Source organism: Apodemus sylvaticus, chromosome 10 (assembly GCF_947179515.1).
Source record: "Apodemus sylvaticus chromosome 10, mApoSyl1.1, whole genome shotgun sequence".
Taxonomy (NCBI): Eukaryota; Metazoa; Chordata; class Mammalia; order Rodentia; family Muridae; genus Apodemus; species Apodemus sylvaticus.
Window position 1 is genome coordinate 39,607,871 of NC_067481.1, and position 23,168 is coordinate 39,631,038.

General features: G+C 42.2%; 1 protein-coding gene across 21 annotated transcripts in view; it reads right to left on the minus strand.

Annotated features, from left to right (window-relative positions):
- Synrg (synergin gamma) overlaps nt 1–23,168 on the minus strand; it is an 83,580-nt gene that overhangs the window by 39,955 nt on the left and 20,457 nt on the right. For 13 of the 21 annotated variants that reach the window (XM_052193833.1, XM_052193831.1, XM_052193830.1 and 10 more), the window contains 7 exons: nt 22,113–22,346; nt 21,170–21,247; nt 19,871–20,067; nt 19,010–19,258; nt 15,381–15,514; nt 6,364–6,476; nt 6,099–6,161 (listed from right to left, as the gene is read on the minus strand). In XM_052193833.1, coding sequence (XP_052049793.1) covers nt 6,099–6,161; nt 6,364–6,476; nt 15,381–15,514; nt 19,010–19,258; nt 19,871–20,067; nt 21,170–21,247; nt 22,113–22,346 — 1,068 coding nt within the window. Of the gene's footprint in view, nt 1–5,779; nt 5,852–6,098; nt 6,162–6,363; nt 6,477–15,380; nt 15,515–19,009; nt 19,259–19,870; nt 20,068–21,169; nt 21,248–22,112; nt 22,347–23,168 lie in introns of all 21 variants that reach the window. The other 8 variants (XM_052193844.1, XM_052193848.1, XM_052193851.1 and 5 more) reach the window with 2 other exon arrangements.

A 23,168-nucleotide genomic window follows, 5' to 3' on the forward strand; every position in this document is an offset into this window, starting at 1 on the left:
TGGGCTAACAGTTTTTAAAAACAACATATATACAGGAGCTAGAGAAGTATCTCAGAGGTTAAAAGCACTGACTGCTCTTCCAGAGATCCTGAGTTCAATTCCCAGCAACTACATGGTAGCTATCTGTAATGGATCCAATGCCCTCTTCTGGTGTGTCTGAAGACAGCTACAGTGTACTCATAAACATTATTTTAAAAAAGCATTATAAAAAACAAACAAACAAAACCATATATATATGGTTATATATATATATATAATTAATTTATATATATATATATTTATAAATATATATATATATAAAATTATAAAACAAATGTTTATGGACGTCACTAAAAACAAAAACACAAATAAAAATTCTTTTTTTATTTTTTTATTCGATATATTTTTTATTTACATTTCAAATGATTTACCCTTTTCTAGCCCCCCACTCCCCGAAAGTCCCGTAAGCCCCCTTCTCTCCCCCTGTCCTCCCACCCACCCCTTCCCACTTCCCCATTCTGGTTTTGCCGAATACTGCTTCACTGAGTCTTTCCAGAACAAGGGGCCACTCTTCCTTTCTTCTTGTACCTCATTTGATGTGTAGTTTATGTTTTGGGTATTCCAGTTTTCTAGGTTAATATCCACTTATTAGTGAGTGCATACCATGATTCATCTTTTGAGTCTGGGTTACCTCACTTAGTATGATGTTCTCTAGCTCCATCCATTTGCCTAAGAATTTCATGAATTCATTGTTTCTAATGGCTGAATAGTACTCCATTGTGTAGATATACCACATTTTTTGCATCCACTCTTCTGTTGAGGGATACCTGGGTTCTTTCCAACTTCTGGCAATTATAAATAGGGCTGCTATGAACATAGTAGAGCATGTATCCTTATTACATGGTGGGGAATCCTCTGGGGATATACCCAGGAGTGGTATAGCAGGATCTTCTGGAAGTGAGGTGCCCAGTTTTCGGAGGAACTGCCAGACTGATTTCCAGAGTGGTTGTACCAATTTGCAACCCCACCAGCAGTGGAGGAGTGTTCCTCTTTCTCCACACCCTCTCCAACACCTGCTGTCTCCTGAATTTTTAATCTTAGCCATTCTGACTGGTATAAGATGAAATCTCAGGGTTGTTTTGATTTGCATTTCCCTAATGGCTAATGAAGTTGAGCATTTTTTAAGATGCTTCTCCGCCATCCAAAGTTCTTCAGGTGAGAATTCTTTGTTTAACTCTGTACCCCATTTTTTAATAGGGTTGTTTGGTTTTCTGGAGTCTAACTTCTTGAGTTCTTTATATATATTGGATATTAGCCCTCTATCTGATGTAGGATTGGTGAAGATCTTTTCCCAATTTGTCCTCTTGATGGTGTCCTTTGCCTTACAGAAACTTTGTAATTTTATGAGGTCCCATTTGTCAATTCTTGCTCTTAGAGCATACGCTACTGGTGTTCTGTTCAGAAACTTTCTCCCTGTACCGATGTCCTCAAGAGTCTTCCCCAGTTTCTTTTCTATTAGCTTCAGAGTGTCTGGCTTTATGTGGAGGTCCTTGATCCATTTGGATTTGAGCTTAGTACAAGGAGACAAGGAGGGATCAATTCGCATTCTTCGGCATGCTGACCTCCAATTGAACCAGCACCATTTGTTGAAAAGGCTATCTTTTTTCCATTGGATATTTTCAGCCTCTTTGTTGAGGATCAAGTGGCCATAGGTGTGTGGGTTCATTTCTGAATCTTCAATCCTTTTCCATTGATCCTCCTGCCTGTCACTGTACCAATACCATGCAGTTTTTAACACTATTGCTCTGTAGTATTGCTTGAGGTCAGGGATACTGATTCCCCCAGACTTTCCTTTGTTGCTGAGAATAGTTTTAGCTATCCTGGGTTTTTTGTTTTTCCATATGAATTTGATAATTGCTCTTTCTAACTCTGTGAAGAATTGAGTTGGGATTTTGATGGGTATTGCATTGAATCTGTATAGTGCTTTTGGCAAAATGGCCATTTTAACTATATTGATTCTACCGATCCATGAGCATGGGAGGTTTTCCCATTTTTTGAGGTCTTCTTCCATTTCCTTCTTCAGAGTCTTGAAGTTCTTGTCATACAGATCTTTCACATGTTTGGTAAGAGTCACCCCAAGATACTTTATACTGTTTGTGGCTATTGTGAAGGGGGTCATTTCCCTAATTTCTTTCTCAGCCTGCTTATCCTTTGAGTATAGGAAGGCCACTGATTTGCTTGAGTTGATTTTATAACCTGCCACTTTGCTGAAGTTGTTTATCAGCTGTAGGAGTTCTCTAGTGGAGTTTTTTGGGTCACTTAGGTAGACTATCATGTCGTCTGCAAATAATGATAGTTTGACTTCTTCCTTTCCAATTTGTATCCCTTTGACCTCCTTATGTTGTCGAATTGCCCGAGCTAGTACCTCAAGTACAATATTGAAAAGATAAGGAGAGAGGGGGCAGCCCTGTCTAGTCCCTGATTTTAGTGGGATTGCTTCAAGTTTCTCTCCATTTAGTTTGATGCTGGCTACCGGTTTGCTGTATATTGCTTTTACTATGTTTAGGTATGGGCCTTGAATTCCTGTTCTTTCCAAGACTTTAAGCATGAAAGGATACTGAATTTTGTCAAATGCTTTTTCAGCATCCAATGAAATGACCATGTGGTTTTTTTCTTTGAGTTTGTTTATGTAGTGGATTGCATTGATGGATTTCCGTATATTGAACCAACCCTGCATTCCCGGGATAAAGCCTACTTGATCATGGTGGATGATCATTTTGATGTGTTCTTGGATTCGGTTGGCAAGAATTTTATGAGTATTTTTGCATCGATGTTCATAAGGGAAATTGGTCTGAAGTTCTCTTTCTTTGTTGGATCTTTGTGTGGTTTTGGTATCAGCGTAATTGTGGCTTCGTAGAAGGAACTGGGTAGTGTTCCTTCTGTTTCTATTTTGTGGAATAGTTTGAAGAATATTGGTGTTAACTCTTCTTTAAAGGTCTGATAGAATTCTGCACTGAAACCATCTGGTCCTGTGCTTTTTTTGGTTGGAAGACTTTTTATGACTCCTTCTATTTCTTTAGGCATTATGGGACTGTTTAGATGATCTATTTGGTCCTGATTTAATTTTGGTATTTGGTATCTGTCAAGGAAATTGTCCATTTCCTCCAGATTCTTCAGTTGTGTTGAGTACAGGCTCTTGTAGTAGGATCTGATGATTTCTTGGATTTCCCCAGTTTCCATTGTTATATCTCCCTTTTCATTTCTAAGTTTGTTAATTTGGATACTTTCTCTGTGCCCTTTGGTCAGTCTGGCTAAGGGTTTACCTATCTTGTTGATTTTCTCAAAGAACCAGCTCCTGGTTTTGTTGATTCTTTGTATGGTTCTCTTTGTTTCTACTTGATTGATTTCAGCCCTGAGTTTGATGATTTCCTGCCTTCTTCTCCTCCTGGGTGAAATAGCTTCTTTTTGTTCCAGGGCTTTCAGGTGTGTCATTAAGCTGGTAATGTATGCTCTCTCCATTTTCTTTTTGGAGGCACTCAGGGCTATGAGTTTTCCTCTTAGCACTGCTTTCATTGTGTCCCATAGATTTGGGTATGTTGTGTCTTCATTTTCATTGTGTTCTAAAAAGTCTTTAATTTCTTTCTTTATTTCTTCCTTGACCAAGGTATCATTGAGTAGAATATTGTTCAGTTTCCACGTGTATGTGGGTTTTCTGTTGTTTTTGTTGCTATTGAAGAGCACTTTTACTCCATAGTGATCTGATAGGAGGCATGGGATTAGTTCGATCTTCTTATATTTGTTGAGGTCTGTCTTGTGACCAATTATATGGTCGATTTTGGAGAAGGTACCATGAGGTGCTGAGAAAAAGGTATACTCTTTTGCTTTAGGATAGAATGTTCTATATATATCTGTTAAATCTAATTGGTCCAAAGCTTCAATTAGTTTCATTGTGTCCCTGTTTAGTTTCTGTTTTCCTGATCGGTCCATTGAGGAAAGTGCAGTGTTGAAGTCACCCACACTTACTGTGATAGGTGCAATGTGTGCTTTGAGCTTTAATAAAGTTTCTTTTATGAAAGAGGGTGCCCTTGCATTTGGAGCATTGATGTTCAGGATTGAGAGTTCTTCTTGTTGTATTTTTCCTTTGACCAGCAAGAAGTGTCCCTTAGAGTCTCTTTTGATGACTTTGGGTTGAAAGTCAATTTTATCTGATATTAAAATGGCCACTCCAGCTTTTTTCCTGAGACCATTTGCTTGTAAAATTGTCTTCCAGCCTTTTACTCTAAGGTAGTGTTTGTCTTTGACCCTTAGGTGTGTTTCCTGTAAGCAGCAAAATGTAGGGTCCTGTTTACGTATCCAGTCAGTTAGTCTATGTCTTTTTATTGGGGCATTGAGTCCATTGATGTTAAGAGATATTAAGGAATAGTGATTGTTACTTCCTGTCATTTTTGACGTTATTTTTTTAAATTTGATTGGTTAACTTCTTTTGGGTTTGATGATAGGTTACTATCTTGCTTTTTCCAGGGTGAAGTTTCCCTCCTCGTATTGGTGTTTTCCTCCTATTATCCTTTGTAGGGCTGGGTTTGTGGATAGATATTGGGTAAACTTGGTTTTGTCATGGAATATCTTAGTTTCTTCCTCTACGGTGATTGAGAGTTTTGCTGGATATAGTAGTTTTGGCTGGCATTTGTGTTCTCTTAAAGTCTGCATGAGATCTTCCCAGGATCTTCTAGCCTTCATAGTCTCAGGTGAAAAGTCTGCTGTGATTCTGATAGGTCTTCCTTTATATGTTACTTGGCCTTTTTCTCTTACTGCCTTTAATATTCTTTCTTTGTTTAGTACATTTGGTGTTTTGATTATTATGTGACTGGAAGTATTTCTGTTCTGGTTCAGTCTGTTTGGAGTTCTGTAGGCTTCTTGTATATTCATGGGCATCTCTCTCTTTAGGTTAGGGAAGTTTTCTTCCATAATTTTATTGAAGATATTTGCTGGCCCTTTAAGTTGTAAATCTTCACTCTCATCTATGCCTATAATCCTTAGGTTTGGTCTTCTCATTATGTCCTGGATTTCCTGGATATTTTGGGTTACAAGTTTTTTGTATTTTGCATTTTCTTTAACTGTTGAGTCCATGGTTTCTATGGTATCTTCAGCATCTGAGATTCTTTCTTCTATCTCTTGTATTCTGTTGTTGATATTTGCATCTATGTCCACTGATTTCTTCCCAAGGCTTTCTATCTCCAAAGTTGTCTGCCTTTGAGTTTTCTTAGCTGTTTCTACTTCTGATTTTAGATCCTGGATGGTTTTGCTTAGCTCCTTCACTTGCTTGTTTGTGCTTTCCTGTAATTCTTTAAGAGATTTTTGTGTTTCCTCTTTCATGACCTCAGCCTGTTGACCAAAGTTCTCCTGTATTTCTTTAAGTGTTTTTTGCGTTTCCTCATTATTGGCTTTTGTATTCTCCTGGATTTCTTTCAATGATTTTTGTGTTTCCCTTGCAAGGGCTTCTAACTTTTGATCCATTTTCTCCTGTATTTCTTTAAGTATGTCCTTCATGTGTTCCTGTACCAGCATCATGACCAGTGATTTTAAATCCAAATCTTGTTTTACTGGTGTGATGAGGTATCCAGGGCATGCTGGTAAAGAAGAATTGGGTTCAGATGTTGCCATATTGCCTTGATTTCTGTTAGTGACGTTCCTGCTTTTGCCTTTTGCCATCTAGTTCTCACTGGTGTTAGTTGGTCTTGTCATTGCTGGACTCACCAGTGCAAGCTGCCCTTTCCCAGGTGGCCTCTGGTGCACAGCTTACCTCCTGCACTGCCTGGAGACAGGGTGCTGTTGCCCAGGCTGTTCAGACCCCGAAGCAGACACCTGAAGGCTCCTGCCATATATATATGGTTTTATATATATATATAATTAATTTATAAATATATATATATTTATAAATATATATATAAAATTAAAAAACAAATGTTTATGGACGTCACTAAAAACAAAAACACAAATAAAAATTCTTAAAGGCTTGGGGGAGTTAGCTCAGTGGTAACATACTTGTTTAACACATACGAGGCACTGTTCCCCTCCCACCCCCCAACTTGGCAAAGGGAAAAAAAGGAATCCCAACTTACCTAAAGGCTTACTGTCTGTTGTTTGCTCAAGTTCCCTGAAAGCACTATATTTATCACCAGACTCTGCAACAGAGAGACAGAGACCCATTACAGTGAGGAACCCAGAGATCACAGCCAGAGAAGCATGGTACATTGGGCTGCGCAAACATATTTAACATGTGGAGCCGCATCTGACACATTCAATAAAAAATGTGCCACTTAAAGATTTATACAAATTAATTAAAAGTTACAGCTGCAGATTTATCAACTGACAAATTGTCTTTACCTCCAAATGAAGCAGGGTTTTCCGAGGGTTTGTCAGTGGAAATCCCTTTAAACACTGCGTATTTGTCTGTGGAGGCTTTAGTCCCAGGGAGTGGGATCAAGAGTGAGGGAGCACTGCAAAGAAGGGGAAACTTGCGTTACTGCTCAGACTGCTCCTCTTCCCTCATCACCACACGGGGCTTAGAACAAAGTTAGAGGACATGATTCTCTGCCCTTTCTCTTCCTTCCTCCCTTCCTCCCCTCTGTCCCTTCCTTCCTTTTTAAAAAATTTGGATTATGTATGTCAGGCATAGTGGCACATATCTGTAATTCCAGCACTCAGGAGACAGTGGCAGGTGGACCTCTGTGAGTTCGAGGCCAGCCTGGTCTACATAGTGAGTGCCGGGACACTAGAGACACACAGTAAGACCCTGTCTCACACACAGACTGACAGACAAACTGTGCATATCTGCAGTTATGCCACGTATATTTAGGTAGACCCAGAGGCCAGAAGAGGGCACTGGGTCCCCAGGAGCTGGAGTTACACCAAGTAATGAGCTGGGGGCTGGGAATGGAAATGTCCTGGTATTAGCTGTAGTCATTCTGTGGGGCAGACACACTGTGGGAACTACCACAGACAGAAATGCTGAGCAAGTTATGGAAAACAACAAACTCCAAAACACTTTACTGAAGCAGGCTGGCAGCTGTGGGGTGGGAGGGGGCATATTCTAAGACCCCACTTCTGTTTTCTTATCGGATTTTTGTTTGTTGCTGGGCAGACACTTTCTTTCCTACTGCCTTTCCCGTGAGTAAGAAAATGGCCATCCTTTGTCCCTATCTGGGTATGTTCTCTAACTTTCTCTCACTATGGAAGAATAACAAGTGCTCTTAACTGAGTCTTCTCTCACTGAGTCTTTCCTACCAGTAAACAAAACAGAACAGCTGATGAGATCATTCGGTGGATTAAGGTTCCATGCCAGGGTCTACACAGTGGGAGGAGAGAACACACCCAAAGGTGGCCCTTTGACCTTCACACAGATACCCTGGCAGACAAGTGCCTACTCCACCTCACAAAAATAATGTAGTATTTTTTAAAGAGACGGTGTGTCATGTGTCCTTCATGTATCTGAGGAAGACACTGAATTTCTGACCCTCCTGCCTCTACCTCATGAATGTGGGGGCCACAGTTGTATGTTGAGTCTTGAACCGTGGCTTCCTGTACAGCAGGGCACGGAGGTTGCCACCCAAGCTGCGTCTGCAGACCTATGGCTCTCGGTTTCAAAAGTCAGAGACTACATATAAATGTTAAAAATGACTAAAACCAATGTCCTTTTTTCCTGAAAATAAACATTAATTTTCATTTACCATTTTTTTTTTAACTGAAGAGGGGTGACATTTACACTGATGGTGTGATTGTTGGGTTAAATCATAAAGGCACTGAAAATAGATTATTGAAGAGAAACTTCCTGGGGGCTGGAGAGATGACTTAGCAGTTAAGAGCACTGACGGTTCTTCCAGAGGTCCTGAGTTTAATTCCCAGCAACCACATGGTGGCTCACGACCATCTATAATGGGATCCAGAGCCTTCTCCTGGTATGTCTGAAGACAGCAACAGTGTACTCATATTCATTAAATATAGAAATGCATCAATCTTAAAAAAAAAAAAAACAACTTTAAGTGGTTTTAACTTAGAGTTCACAACAATTTAGCAGTGAGATTCCAAAAATGTATACCTAATATTTGAAGATAAATTACAACTACCTAACATTAGTAAGTATAGGGCCCAGGCTGTAGAAGTGAACCAGTTAAGATAATCTATTTATAAAATGTTCTTCAAGCCAAGATGTAAATTCTGCTTTTGACCCTTGTGTGGAAGTGCAGACATCCAGTAAGCAGCGGAGGTAAGAGAATGCACGCTTTTACAAGGATCACATCAGTGGTCCAGAGAGCTATCTTTGTAGCAAAACAGCAATCACTTCAAAATTAGATGAAGATAGTTTTATCTGTGGACAATTTTCCTGGATGGAAGAATAGTGTAATGAGCAGCATCTGCGTAGGCAATTCTTGGAAGACTTGAGCTACTACAGAAGGTTCCTCTTCCCTCTTATCGGAGGCAGGCAGTTCCCAGGGAGAACAACCTTTACATACGAATGACTGCACTTCCCCACCAGCCAGAGCCATTCAGTACAACAGTGTGTGATAGAAAAATGGATTTCTATTGAGGTCTCTGCCCTGCAGCAAATCCCTTTCCACAGTCATTTAAATCTTCTTATCAGCAGCCCACAACCAAGGTAGAAACCAGGCTGTCCCATACTGAATGGTAATTGGGTCCACTGTGTTTCAAGACTTAAAGGCATCAGATATTAAAATTTCACATCACTGCCACACAGCTGCTGCTATCTGATCTTGACAAATGTAATAGCTTATCATCTATACATGTAGGTGGGTGCTTTTATGGTTCCATAAATAATTAAACTAAAGCTCAATGACCAGAATGTTACATAGGAATACAGGTAATTGGTGTTTAGGGACAAAAAGCACAGGAATCTAGCTGGACTGCCTGCTTTTCATAACCCTCCAATTTTAGCTATGGTCTTTTAAAAGCTCAGTAGCAAAATCTTTCTGCTAAATGTGACATTTAATTGAATGTAATTAATTTTAAAATTATATTCACAGAATTGGACAAAGAGAGACTCTGCGGGGTAATGACACAGCTGATGGAAACTAAGAGACTCCAGTTGCTTGCTGTCCAGAACGTTGGCGCACACCAATTACACGCACACACAGATGAGGCTGCACTGCAGTCCCTTTTAGGAGCTATTATTTTGTTTTAAAAGAAGGCTGTAATCACCATCAGAGTGTTTATGCCAGTTATGTATAGCAGTCATTATCTGCTTTATACATGAAAACAGTCATTTCTGCTCTTTAAGGGAAGTTCTCAAGTGAGAGGGACACACTGTTTTGAAATCTAAGAATCTGCATTCCATTGAAAGGCAAAACTGGGAACCTGGTCATCAAAGATCACATTTTGTTTTCCCCAGAGAATCTCCTTCCATCTGGCCGCTGCAGGTGTAAAAATAAGAAACCACCATTCCAACTGAGGAGTCTGGACAAGGTGAGCCTCACTCTTGATCAAGAGGCTGTGTCCTGAAGAGCACACCCAGAGACAGAAAGCACTCCTGGTTTTTACTCTGGTGACTGAGTCTCCTCTCCAATGGCTGGGGTCTGACCTCACAATCTTAACTTGACTGGCTAGTTTGTACAGAGTTGGTACCAGCACAGGAAAGGAAGGGAGAAGAAGGTCACTATTCCAGGCCATCACTTTCCTGGAGTAGAGCAGTGGACCTTTTTATGGGATGGGGGTGAGGAATGGGGAGAGGGCAGATTAAAACATTTACATTAAAGTCTACAAGGTGGGGGGGATTAGAATTCTTTCTCCCAAACACACATTTTTATAGTATGTGACAGAAAAGACTATTTGGTATTTCTTATACAGATAGGGTTTTTTTCCCACTTTGCTAAATATTAATATTTATAAAGAAATGCTTAGATTACAGTGTGGTGGTACAGTGTTTAATCCCAGTACTTGGGAGGCAGAGGCAGGCCTATGAGTCTGAGGCCACCCTGGTCTATACAGTTTTAGGATGGCCAGAGCTATGTAATATGAAGACCCTGTTGCAACAAATAAGCCACAGAAAACAAAACCAAAGAAATGCTTAGTTCTCATCAAGCAAACAACCCCCCCCCCCCCAAGGCCCTGGTGCCTGGGCTCTGCCTCAGAGCCCCATCTGTGTGACTGGCTCTCCTAGTGGCTCCCACCCGAGCACCTTCTGAATACACAACTGGAGGTTGGTGCTTTCATGCCTGGGATACTCCATTTTCTCTGACGTCAGATCTGAGTGCAACCTGTGTAGAGAATACAGCATTTCTATGCTGTCACCCAAAATCCAGAGCAGCTCCCTCCAGGCTTGCAGTAGGGAGCTTTTTCCAGGACCAAGGACCTCTCCTCCCTTTGATGTCCAACAAGGCCATCCTCTGCTGCCTATGCATCTGGAGCCATGGGTCCCTCCGTGTGTACTATCTGGTTGATGATTTTGTCCCTGGGAGTTCTGGGAGTACTGGGTGGCTCATATCATTGTTCCTCCTATGGCACTACAAACCCCTTCAGCTCCTTGGGTCCTTTCTCTAGCTCCCCCATTGAGGACCCTGTGCTCAGTTCAATGGCTGGCTGAGAGTGGCCCCCTCTGTATTTGTCATGCACTAGCAGAGCCTCCCAGGTGACAGCTATATACGGCTCCAGTAAGCAAGTACTTGTGGGCATTGATAATAGTGTTTGGGTTTTGTAACTGTATATGGGATGGATCCCTAGGTGGGGCAGTCTCTGGATGGTCTTTCTCTCAGACTCTGCTCCATACTTTGTCTCTGTATCTCCTTCTGTGGGTATTTTGTTCCCCCATCTAAGAAGGGCCAGAGTATCCATACTTTTTTCTTCTTTCTTCTTGGCATCATTTGAAATGTTAATTGTGTCTTGGGTATTTCAAGCTTCTGGGCTAATATCCACTTATCAGTGAGTGCATTCCATGAGTGTTCTTTTGTGATTGGGTCACCTCACTCAGGAGCATATTCCAGTCCCATCCATTTGCCTAAGAATTTCATGAATTCATTGTTTTTAATAGCAGAGTAGTATTCCTGTGTGTAAATATACCACACTTTCTGTATCCATTCCTCTACTGAGGGACATCTGGTTCTTTCCAGCTTCTGACTAAGAAATGAATACACGCACCTATGGTCATTTGATCTTTGACAAAGGAGCTAAAACCATCCAGTGGAAAAAAAACATAGTCTTTTCAACAAATAGTGCTGGTTCAACTATCGGCTAGCATGCAGAAGAATGCAAATCTTTATCCCGTTGTACTAAGCTCAGGACCAAATGGATCAAGGACCTCCACATAAAACCAGACACACTGAAACTAATAGAAAAGAAACTGGGGAAGAGCCTTGAGCACATGGGCACAGGGGAAAATTTCCTGAACAGAACACCAATAGCTTATGCTCTAAGATCAAGAATTGACAAATGGGACCTCATAAAATTACAAAGTTTCTCTAAGGCAAAGGATGTTGTTAATAGGACAAACAGCAACCAACAAATTGGGAAAAGATCTTTACCAACCCTATGTCCAACAGAGGGCTCATACCCAATATATACAAAGAACTCAAGAAGTTAGACTCCAGAGAGCCAAATAACCCTATTAAAAAATGGAGTACAGAGCTAAACAAAGAATTTTCACCTGAGGAATATCGAATGGCTGAGAAGCACCTAAAGAAATGTTCAACATCTTTAATCATCAGGGAAATGCAAATCAAAACAACTCTGAGATTTCACCTTACACCCGTCAGAATGGCTAAGATCAAAAACTCAGGAGACAGCAGGTGCTGGTGAAGATGTGGAGAAAGAGGAACATTCCTCCACTGCTGGTGGAATTACAAGCTGGTACAACCACTCTGGAAATCAGTATGGCGGTTCCTCAGAAAACTGGGCATACCACTCCTGGGCATATACCCAGAGGATTCTCCAGCATGTAATAAGGATACGTGCTCCACTAAGTTCATAGCAGCCCAATGCCATTTCTTATTCTAAGGATGCTTTACAGATGTGATCACTGACCACAAGACTTCCCAAAATCGGGGCTGCCCTAACCGCTATGGCTTTCTCACCAACTTACAGTGTTCCATGTCAGTCAAGGCCACTCCACTGTGTAAAGCTTTTCCATTCTGGTTAAAGGCAGCAATTACAGAAACAAAAGTAATTTGCCTCTCAGAATTAAAACAACTTCCTACTCAAATTCCCCACACACCTGAAATCAATCACCTGCGTTAGCTACAGTATCTAACATTGAAAAGACTGTGCATGCTGGGCGGTGGTGGCGCACGCCTTTAATCCCAGCACTTGGGAGGCAGAGGCAGGAGGATTTCTGAGTTCGTGGCCAGCCTGGTCTACAGAGTGAGTTCCAGGACAGCCAGGGCTACACAGAGAAACCCTGTCTCGAAAAAACCACACACGCACACACAAAAGGCTGTGCACATAGTCACTGAATCTAACACTGAAAAGGCTGGGTGCATATTCACTGTGCAGCATTGTGTAGTTATAAAGACAACAAATTTTGGGATACACCACATTTTTCTGAATGTTTTCCAATTTAGCTGACTGTATCTGTAGATTCAACAGACACAATTCAGACCGAGTCACGGGAGCTTTAAGGGATAATGTAAGTGTCCAGAGTGAACTGAGCTTCAATACAACAGCAAGCGTGGACTTCAGTCTGCATTTCTAGTGTTTCACCTGTGCCTGGCATATAGTACCTGCTACGTAAACACGGGCTGAAGGACTGACTATGTGAACATGAGTGCAGACTTTTAGACAGGAGAAAAATATTTTCATTCAAGGGAAAGATGGAGGTAGTGATATGAGAGCTGTACAAGGTGTGTGCACAGCTGTGTGTGATGACATGCACCAAATGACGCAGACAGCAGCTGGGTATGGTGGTCCTTAGCACTTAGGGGTAGAGGCAAGAGGCGAGCTGTAAGTTCAAAGCTAGCCTGGTTTACCCAGCAAGTTCCAGGCAAGCCAGGACTGTGTACACCAAAAACAAATTGAACCATGATCAGAAGACATTACTCATTTGCTAAGAGCACTTCCTACTTTTCCAGAGGACCCAATTCTAGTTCCCAACTCCCAGGTCAGGCAGTTCACAACCGCCTGTGACACAGTGCCAGGGGATCTGATGCCCTCTTCTGCCTCCTTGGGTTCCTGCACACATGTGACAGACATTCAGACAGACAGACATTTCAGACAGACAGACATACAGAGACAGACATATACACACACACATACTTTAAAAAAACAATAAAACAGTCAACCAATACAATAAACAAAGAAAACCCTAAGATTAAAAAATATAAATCTGTCAAAACCCCACACATCTTAGGTCTGGCTAGCATTTTAAAACTTTACCCACAAATTTTACCTCCAACTCAACGGAAAGACCTTTCCCTCTACTCACTTGAGATACTGTTTATAGTCCACATATTATAAAATTATCATCTAACAGTTATGTCTGAGCTAAGCAACACTGGCATGAAATGAGAAATATAGTCTGTTGCAATTAGGATAGAATTAGTAGTAGAAAAGGGGGGATGATAACTCATTTCACATGCACCAGCTACTAGAGGAGTCAAAAAAAAAAAAAAAACCAATGTTTAGCTGATTTTTGAAATAAGTTTCAAATCAGCTCTAGAGAGACCAACCAGGACTGGTGAGAAGCTAATGTCTCTGGAGAGCTGGACGGAGGACTCCGTGAACCGGGCAGAGCAGGAGCACACCAACCAGAGGCAGAGGACACATGCCTTCTGAATGATATCAAGGAAGATGAGAAATGGTGATGTAATAAATATTAGGCTCTAAGTAGGAAGTTAACCTAATTCTAAGCAGTAAGTTTGAGATGTCTTGCCTGACTCATTTTGATTGGATGTTCAAGTTTAGTCTGAAGGAAGAGGTTGGCGGCCATGTGATGCAGTGTTTTGTCCCGGTGAATGATGGACCTGCTGGTATTATAGCGCTAGGCACTGCAGGCCCCTTACACAGGTTTGGCACATGCTTCTGTCCCTCACACTGGAACCCAGACGGGCTCCTTACCTGTGGCTCATCTCCAGCTGCAGTTTGCTAAGTGTTAGAATTATAGGTGTGTGTCACCATGACTAGCTATGTAGAATACATTCTTTATATTCTTATACTCAGAATACTCTCTGTGTCTGTCTGAAAACTCCTCTCTCCTGCCTATCTTTAGCTATAGTGTGATGTGGGAGGTTTGACTGGGTAAAATGGAATCGACAGTACCGACTGACTACACAAACAGGCACATAAGAGAAACACAGTATGTGTTCTGTCTGACAGAAACAACTTTCAAAATAAAACCAAACGCAGCCCTATTGTGTACTCAATCTGCTCTTCCAATCTGTGGAGGAAGGATCTAATCAGAGACAAGGGGGTAGGTGGAGAGGGTCGGCGCTGACAGTGTGCTGACTGACAACGTGCCAGTTGAACCAATGACTATCTCTAGCTTCTCAACCTGTGGGGCACAATGCCTTGGGAGGGGGCTGTCAAGCGATGCTTTCACAGGGCTCGCCTAAGACCATCAGAAAACATAGATTTGGACATTATGATTCATAACAGTAGCAAAATTAGTCATGAAATAGCAACAGAAATAATTTTATGGTTGGGGGTCAGCACAGCACGAGGAACTGTAAAACTGTATTAAAGGGTCTCAGCATTAGGAAGGTTGAGAACTGCTGCTCTAGAGGAAAACATAAGTGAAATGTTCATGGGTCTATGTGCAAACAAGCAGAAATCTGGAGGTCAGAAGCCATGATAAAATACACATGAATAATTAAAATCCAGGGCCCTGAATTACAATTTTATGGAAAATCAGGAGTATGTCATACTACTGTGAAATACAAAATCAAATGATCCTGCTTCAAACTTTTTCAACGGCTGAAGACTGGCTCTAACAACAGAACAGGAAGCCACCGGTGTGCAGGCACTCAACTGCCACAGGACAGGTTTGTCGTTTCCCTTTGTACCTTTCTTTCTTTTTAGAGAGGGTTTCTCTATGGAGCTCTGACTATCCTGAAACTCACTATGTAGACTAGACTGGCCTAGAACTCACAGAGATCCACTTGGCTCTGCCTCCCTTGAAGTGGTGCCTCATCACACCCAGCCTCACAAAGCAGGCTAAAGACAAATAAACATGACAAGCAGGTGTGCGCTGGATGGAAGGGGAGGAGCCAAAGATCAAGCGGCCACAGAGCCCAGAAGCAGAGGGTAACAGTCGGAAGGCAAAGCACAGCCCAGGGCCCAGAGAGGACGAGGCACACGACTGCTCTCTCTCTCTGGACAGGGCATTTGTCGTTTTCAGGCTTATACCATGGATGCCCTACCCTACTGGTACAAGGTAACGTTAAATATTTCCAAGTCTGTCCTACCTGTTTCCATGCTGGGAATTACTGGCTTTTGAGGAAGCAGGCATCTCTTGGAAGTCAGTGAAAGAATCATCAATGGATCCTGATTTTGAAGCATCTTGAAAATCTTGGAAGTCATCTTCTTCTGTCTTTCCCACCTAGATTTACAAAGTGTTGGAGTCGGGTTACTACTGCTGCGATGAAGCATTGTGACTAAAGCAACTTGGGGAGGACTGGGTTTATTTGGCTTATACCTCCACAGCACTGCTCATCACTGAAGGAAGTCAGGACAGGAGCTCAAACAGAGCAGGAAGCTGGAGGCAGGAGCTGCTGCAGAGGCCAGGGAGGGTGCAGCTCACTGACTTGCTGCTCATGGCTTGCTCAGTCTGCTTTCTTATTGAACCCAGGACCACCAGCCCAGGGACAGCGCCACCTGCCCCATAACCAGATCTTATGGAGGGATTTTCTCAATTGAACTCCCCTCTTTCAGGTAACTCTAGCTTGTGTCAAGCTGACATAAAACTAGACAGCACAACTGACCCCTTGTTAATTTGACACAAATACATCACAGTTAAGTCATAACCTTTCCCTTTTTGTTCGTTCCCAAGATCACACATTAATATCAACATTATAACATACACATCCCAAATTTTAAAAGTTCTACAGTCTTTAAAAAGTCAGCCTTTTAAAAACAGCCATTTCTTTTCAAATCCAAAGCTTCTGCAGGCTTCTGTAAAATAAAATTAAAAAAAAAAAAAACAACTTTCTTACTTCAAAAGGGAAGGACCAGTGCACAGTCACAATCTGAACCAAGCAAAACCAAACTTCCACAGTGTAAATAACTTAGTGTCCAATTATCTGGACTCACTCCAAGGGGTGTGGTTCCCTTCCCTGGCCTCGCCCTCTGCGGCACACAGAGCTTGTCTTCCAGGCTCCTCCAGCTGGCTCCACTATACTGCTGCCGCCATTCTTGGTCGTCATCCCATAGCACTGGTATCTCCAAAACTGCTGAGGGCCCTAGCTGCACCTGGACTGCACTTTCCCCAATAGCCCCTCCTGGGCTCTCTTCAGGGCCTCCAGCCCTCCCACACAGTGCCAAGCCTCAGCTATTCTCCACAAACTCTTCACACCTTCAAAACCAGCACCACCTGGGTGACTCTTACATTATAAAATTCAGCTGTCAGCACAAGGTCTAACTTCAGCCATGCCTGGAACACAGCTTCTGTGTGCTAACTCTCTGGAAACACTTCCCAGAAGACTTCACCTCAATGATGCTGGTCTCTTCTTAACTACAGCTGATTCTTCAGCCCCAGCTGACCTGCATCCATTGTTCCAGCAAAGCAAGGGTTTACTCTAGAAGTTCTGGTCTCTTGCTAATCACAGCTGATTCTTCAACTCCAGCTGACCAGGACCATAAATTGTTCATATAAAAGGCCTAGTAGAGTCTTCCTTCTGAAACTTCACAAACCAGGTGTCCACCATCAACACTGCGCTCAACATTATTTCCCAAGCTCCTGCATCACAGTTCACTTAGCCCTCAACACTCAATGGCTTTTCTGGCCCAAAGTTTCAAAGTCCCTCTACAGTCCTCTCCCAGAACAACATGGTCAGGTTAGTCACAGCAATACTCTGCTATTCTGGTACCAACTTGTCTTAGGATTACTAGTGTATAATGAAACACTGTCACCAAAGTAACTTGGAGAGGGGAGGAGAGGGTTTATTTGGTTTACACTTCCACATCTGTTCATCATGGAAGGAAGACAGGACAAGAACTCAAGCATAGGGTACAGACATGGAGGCAGGAGCTGATGGATTCAGAGACCATGGAGAAATGCTGCTTACTGGCTTGCTCAGCCTGCTTTCTTATAGGACCCAGGACCACCAGCCCACAGCTGGCACCACTCACAATCACTAATTTAAAAGATGCCCTACAGCTGGATCTTATGGAGGCATCTTCTCAATTGAGGCCTTTCAGATAACTCAACCCTGTCAAAGGATATTTACCTAGGGAACACAAGATTGCCAAAGCAAATAATTCCTCTCCACACATCAGCCTCAGAGACTATCATTTAATTGCTCAATTTAGTTACACCTGCCTAATTTCATAATCATATATGTGTGTTAGTGTATGCACGTGTGCTGGAATTGAACTCAGGGTCTTGTGCACATTAGACAAGTGTTCTACCACGGAGCACACACAGCTCCAGGCAAGAACTCAACTGAGATAGAATAACCGAGATGCTATGGCAAGAATCCTGTCTCATATTTAAAGTATTCTCTAGCAAAATGTAGTGAAAGGACTGGCTTAAATAGCTAACCTAACATTTTTAAAATAGTTGCATTACATTTGTCTGGTTGCTGACAGCAATGTTTGTAAACAGACATGACACGAGCCTCCCATAACCAGTCACACACACACACACACACACACACACACACACACACACACACACTCAAAGCACACACTGGCTTCTAGGCTACCACCCAGAGCAGCAGATTGTTCGTGGTCCATTTGATTTTTGGAACAAGCTCACATTACACTGTTCAGTACTTCAGAAATGTAAATACACAACAGAGCCATCCTTCCATGCTGAATGGAGAGCTGCTGAAACCGCTGCCGTTGTCTTTGTGGTGAGCAGTAACGCTCTATTCTAACGAGCAGCGTTACTGCTGACAGCCCGGCAGCTGGTCTCTGAGGCACATGTTTTCAAATAGTTGTGCCAACAAACCTGCAGGATTAGTCATTTTTTCCTAAATGACATTGTATATTTATACATCAAAAATACTGGATTGCTAATCTGTGAAGTGAAATTTTTGAGAAAGGATTTACCATGTAACCCTGGCTGGCCTGGAACTCTCTATATAAACCAGGATGACCTCAAACTCAGAAATCTTCTGCCTTTGACTTCTGAGTGATGAAATCAAAGGTGTGGACTACATGTCTGGCCTTAAGTCTCTATGTGTGTGTGTGTTATATGTATGTATGTGTATGCATGTATGTTTGTGTATGCGTGCATGTATGTGTGTGGTTCATGTATGTGTGTCTGCATGTATGTTTGTGTACTTGTTATGTTTGTATATGTGTGCATGTATGTGTGTGGTATATGTATGCTTGTGTGTGCATGTGTAGAAGGACAGAGGTTGACATTACATGTCTTCCTCAACTGCTTAGTTCTCAACAAATATTTTGTGTATTTAAAGAATAATAAAAAACAAAAACAACTGAATTTTGTATTATATATATATATTTTTTTGTTGTTGGTTTTTGTTGTTGTTGTTGTTGCTGTTTTTGGTTTTTTCAAGACAGGATTTCTCTGTGTAGCCCTGGCTGTCCTGGAACTCACTCTGTAGACCAGGCCAGCCTCGAACTCAGAATCCTCCTAAGTGCTAGAATTAAAGGTGTGCACCACTACTGCCCAGTGAATTTTGTATTATATTAATACTTAAAAATTACTTTATTTTTTGAAGATCTGGGGTCAAATTTAGGATCCTGAGTATCCTAGTGATAGCTCACAGATGAATCACACCTCTGTCTCCACATTGCTTAATTTCCATATCAAGTGCCCGCTATAATCCAGCAGACTGAATCTCTGAAGGCGAGCTGCCCACATGCACTTTCTGGAATGATCTGGCACACACAGCTTCCCGCTTACCTGGTTTGAGGGGTAGGCTGGCATGAAGCCACTGGAAGTTGGTGCTGCAGCTCCACCCACTGGTCCAACAAGGTTAATGCCCATGATGGGCTGTCCAAGGGCGAGGGGCATGGAGCCTGCGGGGCCAGAGGGCATTGCTGTTGGCTGGCTCACTGCGGTAGGCAGAGTCATAGGAAAGCCGCTTAAGGTAGGAATGGGAGCCGCAGGGAACTGGTTCAGAGCATCAGGGCTCATGGCAGGAACGCCCCTCTAATGGAACAGCAGGAAAACGGGAACATTTAGGCAGCTGTAGAGCACACTAAAAAGCTGTGCAAGAGAGAACTACAGGAAGCTTTTCTGCTGTTTCCCTTTCTTTGTCTGCTATCAGGAGAACAGTATCTCGGACAATGCATTAGGATCCACTACTGTTCTACACTACTAAAAATGCAGCAAATGTGGACCTATTTCATCCAGCCCAAACTCTCCTCATTTAAAACACCCAGTGCTAATACTTAGACATGGTCAGCATACATGAACTGTGACTTTTTTTTTTTTTTTGGTCTGATAAGTTTGACTAATTTGCTAGAACTAAAGAACCTTAACTAATTTCAAAATATAAGAAAACTTGCTACCAGCCTAAGTATACTTTAAGGAATTCTAAGTAAGGTCAAAAATTGATTTCATCAATTATTTTCACTTTCGAACAAAGGGATAACGTCCCAGGATGTGCATTATATGGACTGTATATTTTTAGAAAACTTTATCACAAGGCACCTAAATTTTAACGTATAATGAAGTCTACAAGGCTGCGGTGAAAAGGGGATTCGCACTCTTTCAATCTAGAAACAACACACTTGTTCTGACGTCAGACACATAGTCTACCTGTGTTACTGCTACCATGGCGAGAACGGTATAAAGCTCCTCCTTAGTGAGCTTGCCAGGTGTAGTTCGGTTAGCTAAGGCCCATATCTGTCCGAGAGTTTCCCTGGGAAGTCCAGATGACATCAGAATGGGATAAAGTTTAGCAGTATCTATTCCAGTTGAAGTCATTGTGGTTTCTAAAATTTTCTTATAGGCATCTATTGAAAGAAAAATTAAATGACAAATGCGAACACAAATGCAGGCGATTGACTTTGCTGCTGCCACCACTGGTATAGAAGAATAATCTTAGGTCAAATTGCTTTAATAGGCTGGCATCTGGCTCAGTGGGGGAGAGGTACCCGCAGCCAAGCCTGATGACCTGAGTTCGGTCCCTGGAACCAACCTCTGACCTCCACATACATGCAAACCTCCACATATATGACTAGGAAAGGCTGCATGCATGTATGCAGAAGAGAATGAAGGAGAAAAGACAAACATGCAGAAAATGGGTAAAACTAAAAAATATACTAAGATCTAGTTTCTGTAGGGTTTAAAGAGGGGAAAGGGAAGAGATTCCAAATGGGCAGATTGGGTCCCACATGATTTGGGAGAATATCTAACCTTTGAATTGCGGTTTTATGATTAAAGTACCCAGCAGACATTTACCATTTTCTCCCAGAAAGAAATTCTTCTATAGAGATCTTGCATCAGCATTTATTCAAGTGTAGAACAACTTTTATCTGTATCAGCCTTAGCACGGATGAGCTAAAGGACACAACACCTCCAGCTTTCGAGGTGCTGTACAGCAAACCAAGCAGCTATGATTTACTAACCTCAGCATCTGCTGCTGAAAGTGTCTATTGATCGTGGCTTAAACACACTATCTTCTGAGGACTACCACACTATCAATTTTAGTAATCTCTTCAACTGAGCAACAGTAATACATATTAAAAAACAAAACAAAAAACCCTAACACCACTTTCCAATGTAGAAAATGTTACCCAATCTTTCATTTCATATAGTTGTTCCTTTTTTTTCCTTTCTTTTGAGACAAAGTCTCACTGTGTAGCCCTGGCTGTCCTGGAACTCAGAGAGAGTCACTGCCTCTGTTTGCTGAGTGCTAGGACTAAAGTTGTATCACCATCCCCAGCCCATAAACATGAGGTTTATTTAGTTTTCTATACTCTTGTAGAAAAAAGTGTAAGTAACAATTCCTTCTGCATATTTTATAATCACCACAGTAAGTATTTAGAAATATCTCTATAACATTTAAAGTAAAATATCCAGAAGGGAATGCTGGGCAAAGCAGTTTTACTTTACCTGGAACCAAACTCTCATTGTAAATCCAAGGAGGCATTCTGGGCTGAACAGGATCCTGAGAGGGAAACACGCCCACACCTAAAAGGTAAGGATGGTTAATATACAGATGGTCTGGAGAAAAGTCACCGCTTTTTACACAGAGGAGCACTGGCTGGAGACACTAGAAAAAAGTCACCAATATAATAAAAGAACTTGGTTTCCAAACAAGCAGTGTAAAGGAAGAATACAAGGTACGAAATCAGTAGTCTGGGTGGCAGGAGGCCTGCACATGTCTAATGTGTATGACAAGTTAGGAGAACACAACAGGCAGCGGCTTAAAATCACACATGTGAAACACCCTCCTGGGGTCTGTCTCCAGGGCTGCCCACAGCCTGATTCATCTCTACAGGTAAATTTTTGGATCCAGCTTTTGTGTTCTGGGTACGAGACAGGGCCAGACAGGTACCGAGCTCGTGCTCCACTGCAGGCTGGGGCCTGTTTGTCTCTTCTCTACGCTGGGGGCTCACACACAGAGCCCTGAGCATATGAGTCTGGGTCTTTCAGGCAGCAATGCAAACAATTTAGTTCAGAGGGGGAAAACTACATTTTCATTGGTGACTTTTCTAGTTATAGCTGAACCTTTAAACCTTTATGGAAAACCAGAAAGTATGAGAGGAATCAAAAGGGAGCTGGGGTAAAGATGAGAGGAAATTTTAGGTCAGGAGTGATTCTGATTAAGAAACAGGTTACCAACATCATTTGAAAAGGAGTAATACAGTGGATTCAAAGAATTCAGAGCAAAAATCTTAGGGGTTAATTGGAGAAAAGATTGCATAAATATTTAAGCAAAATTTTAATTAGCACAATCAAGCAGCACCCATTTTAAGATCAATGCTTAAGGTGTTAGCGTCTGAGCGGCAGTCGGTTAACAAAGTGTGCTGAATGCCGCACCCCGGGGGCTCACCGCTCGGCTCCTTTGACGGGGTTTGATCTGAAGCCTTTTCTGCTTCTGCAGTAGTGGGACCACTCCCACATCCATCCACAGCACCCCTGCTAGGGGCCACTAAACCGGGGCAGTTCTTACTGGAACCTGGGACTATGGCTTTGTGCCCAGCATCAGGAGGGTTTAATTTAACGTGTTCCTGCCCAGATGCACGTATTTCACAAGATACTAGGAGCTTCTCTTCCAAGGAAGGGCCTAAACAAACAGCATGAAGGATTATTTGAATATTACTGCATATACCAATCTTTTCTTCATCCCTTCCCGCCCCCGTATTCTCAGGGGAAGGCCTCCCCACAGAGCATGAATTATGTAATAATTCCATTGTTACCCATTTGTGTAGGATTTGAGAGACTTGAGAGGTTTTGGAGAACTTAAAATAATTATCTTACTCTAGTTCTCGGGGATCCTATGCCACAGGAAGTAAATAACACAGCAAGAGAACACTGCTGTGGGGTGGGGCAAGTGTCCACGGCAGACAGACAGATACCCTGCCCAGCTAGTGGGCGCTCCCTCCCTGCCTGGCCGGTTACACATCTGCTGAACGGCAAGTCTTATAGCCTAAGTACAGGTCTCCCAAGACCCTTCCCCACACTCTATGTCTTGAGGTAGACAGTGCCTGCTCCATAATTTCACAGATGATAAAAACTGTACAGAAATGTTTAAAGACTTGTGCAGGGCCAAAAAGTATCACTGCAGCAGGCTGGCCTCAAACCTAAAGCAGATCCTCCTGCCTCTGTCTGCCCAGTGCTGCGATTACAGACATGAGCCACCATGTCCATCTTATAAGGAGTTCTTCCCCTCTCCTTTTTTTGAAACAGGGTCTCATGTAGCCAGGTTGGCCTTGAACTACGTAGCCAAGGACGACCCTGAACTCCTTCTGATTTTTGCCTCCATGTCTTAAGGAATGGATTACAGACGTGTGCACCATAGCTGGCTAGAGAGATCACATTTTAAAGGACTGTATATACTTTGTGTGTGTGCATGCTGACCCATGCGTGACAGTGAGAAGACAACACG